Consider the following 11,265-nt stretch of genomic DNA (forward strand, 5'->3'; position numbering starts at 1 on the left):
TGAAAACCTCACAGAAGTAGCAAATGTTCCAACATCTGCTTTTATCCTTAACACCTGCAAAGTCCAAGCTAAGGCAGATTTAACCTGAAAGGGGTTTGGATCTAGACTGCTCTGAATTTGACCCTCACTTAGGCCTCTTTGGCTCCCTATGGGATGCGAACATCCCTGGGTTTCCCTCCCCAGGTCAGATTCCTTGAGGAAAACCTGAACCCATCTTGGCCAGTTCCTCATAACAAGATGCTGCCTTGCAAACAGGTTTGCAAAGCCCTGCAGACACCAGGGGAACACACACACCCCCACTGGCCAACGTCGCTCCTGAATCCCTCGCTCCAAACATCCTGGAGCTTGACCCCCAAACATCCTGATACTCAGGCATCCCAACCACAGAGAGCATCCCTCTCTCTGAGCATTCCTGTGGGAATCCTGACTCCTGAGCATCCCTCCAGAACCCTTCTCTTCAAGCATCTCTCCCTCGAACATCCTTCCTGCATCCCGACCCTCCGAGCAGCCCTTCCTGCACGCCCCTTCCAAGCCCCCTCTTGCATCCCGACCCCCAAGCATCCCTCCGAGTAACTCTCCTGCCTCACAACCCCCGAGCACCCCTCCTGCACCCCTTCCCCAAGGATCCCTCCTCTGAGCATCCCAATTCCTGAGACCCCCGACTACATCGCTCCTGTAACCCCTCCCTCAATCCCTCTGAGGATTCCTCCTGCACCCCTTTTCCAAAACCTTCCCTTCTGTACCCTGACCCCCGAGCATCCCTCCCTCCGAGCAGCTCGACCCCCGAACAATCTCCTGCATCCCTTCCCGAGTCCCCCCCCCCGCACCCCTCTCCCCAGACCCCCTCCTGCACCTCTCCCCCCGACCACCCCTCTTGCCCCCCCCTCCCCAACACTGCTCCTGCATCCATTCCCCAGCACCCCTCCTGCACCCCGAGCCCCGACCACCCCTCCTGCTCCCCTCCTGCACCCCTCCTGCACCCCTCTTCCCCAGCATCCCTCCTGCACCCCTCTCGCCAGCACCTCTCCTGCACCCCGAGCCCCGAGCCCCTCTTCCGCACCCTCCCCCCCCGCCCCGCTCCCCTCTCCCCAAGCCCCCTTCCCCCGCCCCCCAACCTCGCAGCACCCCAACCCCCGGCCGCCCCCGCTCCCCCCCGCCGCACGTTACCGTGCTCCGCGGCCGTGCCCAGCCGCGCTCCCGCGGGCAGCGCCGGGGCCGGGCCGAGGGCGGCCGCGAACTACAAATCCCAGCGCGGCCGGGCCGCCGCCTCCGCCCGCCGCCGCCTCCCGCGGGGCCCGGCGAGCGGCGGGGCCGGGCGGCCGGCGGGGCCGCAGGTGGGTACCGCGGCGGGGGGGGAGCGGGCGGGGGGACTCCCCCCGGCTGGCGGCCGGGGTCACCCCATCGTACCCCCCCAGGTGGGGAAACGGAACCACGGGGCGGGGGGACGACGCGAGCTGCGCTGCCGCTCCGCGGAGAAACGCTGTGGGGTGCGGGAAGGACGCGTGACCCGCCGCTCGTGGGGGCTTGGGGGTTATTTTTTTCTTCGTATTTGAAGCTAATTTAGCAGCGCGAACGCCTGGCTGCGCGGGGAGCGGCCGTACCTGTGCTCCCCTTGGCAGGGTGGGGCTCAGCGCCGCTCCGCAGACTTGCCATCCGGCCCCCCCCCCCGCTTTCAATGAGACACAGAATCACAGAATCTTTGGGTCGGAGGGGACATTTCAAGGTCATCTAGTCCAACCCCCCTGCCATGAGCAGGGACATTCCCAACCAGAGCAGGTTGCTCAGAGCCCCGTCCAGCCTGACCTGGGATGTTCCCAGGGATGGGGCATCCACCACCTCTCTGGGCAACCAGGGCCAGTGCTTCACCACCCTCGTTGTGAAAAATTTCCTTAGATCTAGTCTGAATCTGCCCTCTTTTAGTTTAAAACCGTTACCCCTTGTCCTATCACTACAGGCCCTGCTAAAAAGTCTGTCCCCATCTTTCTTATCAGCCCCCTTTAAGCACTGGCTGGCTGCAATAACACCTCCGAAATTAAAGGAATTACAGCTGTAAATCCGAGCCCTGTTTGCCCACAGCCAGGGCTGGCTCTGCGTCCAGCTGCGCCGCAGCCGGCCCCGGATGACGGCGTGGGGCCGGCTGGGAGACGTGCACGAGCCATACCCTGCGGAGGGTCTAATTCTGCATGGCACCTACCTTGTTAGTGTTATTTCTGAGTGCTTTTCGCTAGTGTGCAGCTGCATCCGTGCTGGCAATTAGCTGCCCTCTAATTGCAGGGGTAGCCTGGAAGTGACGGTGTCAGTGGGAGATGGGGTGGATGCCGGATTGCTGAACCACCCCATGCGTGCATCGAGCAGTACGCGGGCGGTGGTCTACCACGTGTGCGGGTGAAGTGGTCCAGGAAAGAAATGAAGAGTATCTGGAGGATACTCCAAGGGTGCCATGTGGGTGCTGGGACAGGACACTAGAAATCCGTGAAAACCTTTGTCGGGGCTGGTATTAATTTGGTATATTGGACCGTACAAAGGGTTATATCAGATGCTCGGAAGGAAAAGGGATGCTCCCACTGCCGTGAGGCCCCAGACAGGCTCCCTCCTGGCAGCCGTCGGCAGTGCCCTCCCGGCAGTGCGTGCGCGCACAGCAGCCCCTGAGCCCGCGCGTGTTGGAGGTCGCGCCAGGAGAGCGCCGAGCACCGCAGCACTTTGGCTTTTGCTCTCCAAACCTCACTGCAGCCGCATCTGTCTGGCTCTGCACTCCCTCTCCCCCTCCATTCTGTCTTCTGCTGTTCTCCTTCAGTGGCTGTTAACCTTCATTTCGTTTTCCTCCTCCCTGCCGTGCACCGCCGCTTTCCCTCCTCTTCTCTCAAGAGGAACATTGACCTTTGCTTTATGTCGCTCCTTCCTCTCACAAACGGGCACCAGCTCTTTTCCTACCCCCATCTCCCCACACCCTTCCCTTTATGGCTTAAATTCAGCGTCTGCAGGGAGCCGCAGGCGCAGCCTTTTGCATTCACCTGCATCCCCAAGCACGCAGCCCAGGAGATGCTCAGGAGCATCCAGGTGGAGGTCTGGGAAGGAGCAGACACGCTACATCGCTCCCACGACAAACCAGGGATGTTTGTTAGGAAACTCCCGTTCACGCTTTCCCGTTGTTCGTGTGTCTTAAAGGCAAGAGGAGCGTTTCCATGTCTAATGAAGCACAGCTAAAAAATTAAATATAAATAAGTGGTGGCTAAGCAGCTGCTGTCCAGAGGTGGGTAGTCAGCGTGTCTGTCGCTGGGTATCGCAGCCGCCGGCAGGTCGGTACCGATCCTGTCTTACAGCGAGAAGGGAAGGGTGAGCCGTCATTTCCTGCCTCGCGCCTGCTGGGAGTTTGAGTCCTCTCCCGGAGCTCATCACCCGTGTCACCCATGTCACCCGTGTCACCCGTGACCCCCGCACCAGCCTCGGAGGTGAGCGGCCTTTCCCCAAACGCCGGCTGGAAATTTCCAGTGGCTCACAGGATTCCCAAAACACAAAGGAGCTGCTTCCCGCCCCCCCACCGGCGCTGCATTTCGGGATATGTTGCTCCTGGCAGACACGCCACGCTCTGCTTCACTGACTGAATTTTAAGCGTCTAAGTGCTGCACTATATTTATTGGAGGGGATGATGTTAAATGAGTGTCCGAAGTTAGGTGGGTCTATGCTGCAGCAAAAGGAAAAGATGGGTTTTCTTCTCTAAGATTACTATAAATAAGAATATACAGTGTAGAAACCATATTGTAAATGTTTAACCGTCTGTAGTTGAGGATAAGCTGAGATAAGTAAACATGCATCAGGGATATGCGAAGGGAGGGTGAATCCATCCTCGCGACGGATTTTGTCCCAAATCCTTCCTTTAAACCCAGCTCACTTGATGCCTACTGGCTGCTGCTGCCTAGGTAAGTGGTCAACTGAGTTCTTAATCTTTTTTTTCATTTCAAAACCCTTAAATACTATTTATTTTGTTTCTCTCTTTGTTGTTCTTTTATTATTATTTTTCTCCTGTCTTGGAGGCGACTTTTAGGTTTCAGACTGCCCCATCTGCCGTAGCCGTAACACGGCGGGGTCTGGATGTCCTCTGCGAGATCGTCCCCTTGAGAAGGGACGAGGCACAAAACTTGTCTGCAGGTACAGCCGCAGCACGTGCCGCGGGGCTGGCTGCGCCCGCCTGTGGAGTTCACAACTTCATGAGGGTTTTTTTCTCGGGACTCGGGTGTTTCGCGGAAACGGGAATTCTCACCTCAAACCGAAACGCGGGTTTCGGTAAGATGCGATGGAGCAAAGTGATACATGCTGAGCGTAGGGAATCTGCCACCCCAAGCAGATGAATTACCCTTGCCTGATCTATGTTTGCCATTCATGCGCTCTAACGAAGCAGGCTGGAGCCCCAGCCTATGAACAACCATCTTCTCCTGCTGAAGCACATTTAAAGTCTCCAGCTGCCATCCAGGTGCCCAGATATTTCGTTTTTCCTACCTCCTTTTTAGCTGAAATCAATCCTCCCCCTCCCAATGCAGAATTACTTCCTATAATGCATTACCTGATCTGTCTCTCGTAACATTTATCCAGCTGCTGTGGCTTTCACCAGCTCCCTTGGGCAATACTCAAAAAGCCAGGGAGATTTTTAGTCTAGCTGCCCTTCCTGACGCTTAGCAGAAATGGTCCCCGGCTTGCTTTGATTTTATTGCCACTTAGGCATCCTTCATTGTGCCAGCCTAAATAATTCATCTCTTTTTTTTTTTTTTTTTTTTTTGTTTTGATGTGTGGGTATTCTGCAGTTCATTGTTGCTCCTCAACTATTTCTTAACGAAGTTGCACATATTTCACTGTCTTAAATACAGGTTTCCAAAGTTTTGGTCGTGGAGGCATGTTTTACGGGTGAGCTATTGAAGGCTATGCTATAAAATTAACCAGCAGTGCAACACCTTATGTATAAAATTAAAACCAGGGGCAAAGACTGTGTAAGTGGCCACGTATCACTATGTCTGGCAGCAAAAGACCCGGTTGCTGTCACAGGATCCATTAACTCGTATTTCAGGGGATGCTACAACTTTTAATGCCTTTATTGCCACGCGTAAAGGCTTCAGAGGCCCTAAGCAGCCTGTGGGATGGACTTTGGAAAGTCCATCCAACATCTAACAAGTCATTGTGATCCGCTCCTACAAAGTTACAGATCGCTCTTGCTTTGCTGCTCTGGGTTTAATTAATTTCATTAATGACATCCTTTGAACAACACTAGGATCAGCCTGTTAACCCCATCCTAGGCATTGCCTCTGAAATCCCACGGACCTGATTCATTTTCCTTCCCTGCCGTTTGTAAAGGGAAATCTGTGTTTGCAGTCAATTGCTGCTGCTTTTCCCAAGCAATATTCTCCCCAAAAATACTTGTATTAGGGTTTACTCATACAGGGCATCATACTTGTCAGGGAAATCAAGGCATTGCTACATGTTTTCGAAATAAAATTTTCCTGGTTTGCTTTCTGATCTGTTTAGCATCTTTTCTCTGCCCTGCTGCTATTTATAGCTTCGGCTAAACTAATATTAGCTTTATTTTGTTAATGCAGAGAGGGTTTCCTTCAAATCTTCAACAAGGCTGTTAAACGGAACCAGGTATACCATATCTCTTTGGTGTTTCATAAACTTGCTGTTTCAGGGTAGGTTATTTTTATTTGGAATAATCTAAGTGAGCATTTTTTATCTGAATAAGTAATGAGAAAATCTCGTTTAAAATTGTCTTTATATATAGATAGAGATAGATATATTTCTTAAGGAAAGATCCATGTCTCTTTGAAAACCATATAAACATATTTATAACTTTAGACTTTCCACTAAACTGCATTTTTTGGCTAAAAAGTATAGTCTACATCTGTACCCATTTTTCAGAGTGGTTAAGTACGTAGTAAATACGTAAATTTGTGCCGTTTCTTTACATTTTACTTATATTGGCAAATTGTGACTGATGCTTTTTGTTTGGATGATTACTTGTGCACTTGTGTTTTTTTGCCGAGTTGGGCGAAACAGGCACTCAGTTAAATTACATATACAGAATTTTATTTATTAGCTCTCTCAAATGGGGTGAATACATAAGAGGGGAAATAAGCTTATCCAAAGCTGTTCTACATTCAACATTATTAACAAAAGGAAGTGTTATGGATACTGAAGGAACTAAGCAGATGGTTCTAAATACGTGAAGGCATTGGTAAGTGAAAACAGGTAGACTGCGTCCTTTCGCACGCTCTTTCATACCTTCTTGCTGTGTCAGCCTTCATCACCCTCCCAGGTCCAAACCAATGATCTGCTGAGCTAAACTGCTGCGGTAGAAGGTCGTTACAGAAATGTGCTCTTTGCATCTGTTGAGGGTGCTCCTGTGAGTAAAAGCCAAGTTAAAATTCACAAGCCCCGGCTGGCTGAAATGCTCAGGTGCTCAGACAGCAGCTTTTATTCAGGAGTTTGACTTTTCCAAAAAGTTCACCACTGCTGGTTTCTCTCAATTTACATCACCTGAAAAGATTACGACTTTAAATCAGCCACAGATTTTTCTCCCCTGTGATATTAAATACGTCTGTTTTAAAAAGATAGATGTATTTAAATACAAGTCACTCTAAAAGCACAAAATAAATCCTGTGCTCTTTGGCCAAATTTGCATCTTCCACTCTCAGATCTCTCGCTGATCTAATTTGAATGAATTTTAAGTGCTACTTGGGGAGCAGCTACACGAAAGGCTTTACTGTCATTCTTTGCTTCCCAGAACCATAACCAACTCATACTTGTCCTTGGGGACTGCAGGTTATAGCCACCCATGTCCAAGATCAGATGCTCTCTTGGTACCTCAAGTGCCACCAAGCAGAAGTGATTTCTGTGCCGCGTTCTTGGAGAACCTTTATATTGCATTAGCAAAGTACCCAGGCCTGATAACCGGGGCAGGGACTGCAAATGCGGGTTGGATGAGCAAAGAGAGAAAACTGCCAACCCATTTAATTTTCATTTTTACGTGTTTATGAAAAACTTTACATAAACAAGTTTATAAGAAAAAAGCAGCAAAGATTGACTGTCTTTCCCAAGCTACTGTCGAGTACGTTCGTTGGTCACTGCATTAAGTCCAGGTTGATGATGAATCCCGTAACCATATGTGCTGCAGTTTTGGGTCTTCTGAGGTTGCCAGACTGTCGGATGCATCTTCGCACTATGAAGATATAAACCTGCAAGTAATGGGATGAATTAGGCAAAAGCAGATGCTTAACTTGTTGTATGTTGATCCCACTTCATGATCGACAGCTATGGAATACTTACCCTGCAGCCTTATCCATGGGCCAGATGTTTGCATCGTTAAATGTTTGAAATTTAATCCAGCGCAAAGGCAGTAGGGAGGTCCAAAATAAAAGCAAGCTGGTGTCCTGGGAGACTGAAATCCAGCCTGTAAGGGTCTGTAGATTGCAAAATAGCCATAAGCAGAATAGGCTGGTCAGGGCACGTGTCTGAGCAGCGTCCAGATGTGGGAGAGGAGCAGAGCCCACATGGGGAGGGGGTAACGCCGTCTCTGCTGAGCTCTGTGCTACTACAGCCACAACTCTTCCAACGCCCAAGCTAAAGCTTGGTCAAATTTCTGCTGCTGCTGCTGGCAGCATAGACATGATCTTCAGCTTCGAAGAGCTCACGTTACTGCCTCCCTTTGTAGGCAGCCTCCCTTTTCAGACTGCTGATAAAGAAACCAGCTACAAGATATTTTAACATTATCTGTTCAGATCGGACTGAGACATCTGCCTCTCACTGAACTTATATAGCCAGCGAATCTTTGAATCGGAATAAACCTAGCGTGGATGTTGAGTTTGAAATGAAAATCTGTATCTTTGGACCATTTGGTGGCCTTTGGGTCATGATTCTTGACAACAGGCTCTGCCAAGTGAAGCCTGTCCCATACACATCGAGGGAAACATCTGACTGCATCTGGCTAAGGCTGGCAGAGAGCATGAGAAAACTACTCCCATGGTATAGATAAGCAGGCTTGGGCTCAAAAATCTGAAAACATGACCTATGAAGAAAGAACAGAAGAATTTGGGCTGTTTAGTCTAAAGCAGCCTGAGGGGTAGCAGAGATGGGAAGCAACAAACGTGGCCTTTGGGGTCACTGTCAGTCCTGCTTCTACGGGCTGTGTTATTTGCAGGGAGATGTTTGATGAAACTTGATAAAAAAGTAAAATCTGTTTTAGGCTGGTTTTGTGAATGTCAGATTGTGCTTGTAGCAATGCTTTTACATATATATTACAAGTCCTTAGGGGAAAAAATACACATCAGCCACGCATATTACAGAATTAGACCAGTTGAAACTTCTATAGGATCAGTTTTAAACAGCTCTTGATACTAAATTGGGTAGAAGTCTTCGGGAGTGGGAAGTATGCCTGGACGACAGTGCTAAGGGGAGTTTAGCACTGGAACAAATATTTTTTTCTGGGGTATGTTTGGCTGAGGTTAGTCACAAGGATGGTCTTTGGTCATGGGTGTAGACGGAGGGTTGTGTTGGTCTACGCATGTGTCTTCATTTGCCAGTTTTGTCAGATATGTGGGACAAAGAATACCCAGGCAAAGCACTCAGTGGATTTAGAGATCTGCTTCTTTCCATTAATTATTGTGCAGTGAGATATACACCGTGTGCTAAGGGCTAAAGCCGGCTAAAGAACAGAGTGAACTGTTAGTCCTAAACTAAAAGTGAAATACAGATTCCCCTTTGACCTGTTCATTAGCTGCCCTGGGTTGGGCAAGTTTTTCACAGCAAAATGTGCTTGCTATCTAGAGGCGTATTTGTTTTAGGGTGCCATTAACACTGTTTTGGGGGGTTTAGCAGCCATAAAAGAATTGATATTCCAGCATAAGATGACATTCTTCCTATCTGTATTTTGCTGTGACTTCGGAGCTGATAATACTGTCGTAATGTCTATGATTATTCCATGACTAGTTAGGAAAATTCCTTCATTTAAGTTTAATTTTAAGGGAGCTGTTGGGTGGCTTTCTGCTGAAGGACCGTAGTTGCTAGAGCAAGAGCTATCTCCTGCCTCTGCAAGCAAACCCTGATGGGTTTCCTGCTGATTAAGTCAACAATAAAACTGGGAATGAACTGTTGATTGGTTTGGATTCAGCAAACAAGGAAAAACAGATTTGCAGGTCCTCAGCTAGCAGGAATGAGGACCCACCTCTTCAAGGCAGCTGAGCTGATCTGCAATGGAAAGGGCTGCGCAGCTCTTTCCTCTTCCCTTGCACCAGCCCTGGCATTCATCTGGTTCCAAGATGTAGCAGAAGCAGATCCTGAATAGAAAATGTTGGGTTTTTTCCCTAAATTGGCTCACTGTGGGGTCAGATGAGTGCCAGAACTGGCATAAGGGAGGAGGAAGGTATGGTGGAGGGCGAAGGGAGGTATGCCCCTTCCAGAGGCAGTGATGTTTAACTGCACCATAAAATTGCTTCTTCCGTTCATCTTGGCTGATTGCAGAGGAGCTGCGTGAAAACTATGTCAACTGGGATATGGCCCAAATTAATTAGGAAATGTTTTCTAAGGTAAAGCACGTTGGCAGGAGAAAGCCCGGTTGTATTTTTTTACTGAATGGAACCGCAGACTGTCGCGTGGTTACGGCAGCACTGCTCGCTGGCTCCCTGCTAGGCTGCTGCACTCAGATATGTGTCAGGGGATTCTGCTGCAACAGCTTTGTTGCTTTAATTACATCTTCAGATGCCATGGAGGATGTTGGGATGTGTCCAGTTTTCTTTCTTTTTCCTCTAAATTCTGTGTTCGTGAGGGAGGTGGGATCAGGTGAGCCCAGGACACAACTCTTGCTTTGTCGTTCCACTGTAGGCATCCATGGGAGAGATTTCACTGCTAGCATGATTGTAAAGTTTTGGAAGACTCATGATTTCTGGCACTAAAGTCCTGTTCAAGTCTGTTGGGAGAAAAAACATCTTTATGCTTGTTCTCAAGATACAACCTCCAAAAGTAATTCCCCACTTCTAATTTCTATGATGAATTCTTGCCCTCATATATTAAGGACTTTTTATCTCTGTAGTTTAACCTTCCAAACAGGCAAAAGTAACCAAATGTGCAGTGTTGGATTTCTTTTTTTTTTTTTTTTTTTTTAGAATTAGTCCCAGCATCGTGATTTTTCCATCATGTCAGAACCCATCACGCTCAATGTTGGAGGAAAACTCTATACCACCTCTCTGTCTACCCTGACTAGCTTTCCAGACTCCATGCTGGGGGCCATGTTCAGTGGGAAGATCCCAACCAAGAAGGACAGCCAAGGCAACTGCTTTATTGACAGAGACGGCAAAATCTTCCGCTATATCCTGAACTTCTTACGAACTTCTCACTTGGACCTCCCCGAAGACTTTCAGGAAATGGGCTTACTTCGACGGGAGGTAGATTTTTATCAAATTCAGCCACTGATTGAGGCCTTGCAGGAGAAGGAGGTGGAGCTTTCTAAAGCAGAGAAGAATGCCATGCTCAACATCACCCTTGATCAGAAGACCCAGACTGTTCACTTCACCGTCAGAGAAGCACCCCAGATCTACAGCCTGTCTTCCTCCAACATGGAAGTGTTCAGTGCTCATATCTTCTCCACATCATGTCTGTTCCTGAAGCTTCTTGGTTCCAAACTTTACTATTGCTTCAACGGAAACCTCTCTTCAATATCCAGCTACCTGCAGGACCCCAACCATTTGACCTTAGATTGGGTTGCAAGTGTGGAAGGCCTTCCCGAAGAGGAGTACACCCGGCAGAACTTAAAGAGACTCTGGGTGGTGCCAGATAATAAGCAAATCAATAGTTTCCAGGTGTTTGTGGAAGAAGTGCTAAAAATAGCCATGAGTGATGGTTTCTGCATAGATTCTTCTCATCCACATACTTCAGATTTCATGAATAATAAGATTATTCGCCTAATTCGGTACAAGTAGGAATGGCTATTTACTATGGTGCCAGCATGGAGATAACACAGGTTAAGTGTTTCCCTTTAAAACACACTTACAGCCTAATTCAGAATCATGCTTATCTGGATGAAGAGTCACTAACAGGGAGATGATTTTCCTTTAATGTATTTACCAACACAACCTTTCAGAATATGTCCATATTCTAGACGGAAGGATTATTGTCTAGCGCCTGAATTAAGGATTGGTTCTGTCTCTGCCTCCTTATCTGACCTGCTGTACAATTGTGGGGAAGATCACTTAACTTCTGTCCTTCCTACCTTTTCCAGTTGGAAAATGGGAG

At 48.7% G+C, this 11,265-nt stretch overlaps 1 protein-coding gene across 1 annotated transcript; it reads left to right on the top strand.

The window, feature by feature from the left end:
* Positions 1-9,584: 9,584 nt before the first annotated feature.
* Positions 9,585-10,952, top strand: KCTD21 (potassium channel tetramerization domain containing 21; the record flags this gene model as incomplete). The annotated part of the gene is made up of 1 exon (XM_082014499.1): positions 9,585-10,952. Exon 1 carries the CDS (start codon positions 10,170-10,172, stop codon positions 10,950-10,952), a length of 783 nt encoding a protein of 260 aa, XP_081870625.1. The 5' UTR covers positions 9,585-10,169.
* Positions 10,953-11,265: the final 313 nt, after the last annotated feature.

This window comes from Phaethon aethereus (assembly GCF_964289735.1).
Source record: "Phaethon aethereus genome assembly, chromosome: 1".
In the NCBI taxonomy this organism is placed as follows: Eukaryota; Metazoa; Chordata; class Aves; order Phaethontiformes; family Phaethontidae; genus Phaethon; species Phaethon aethereus.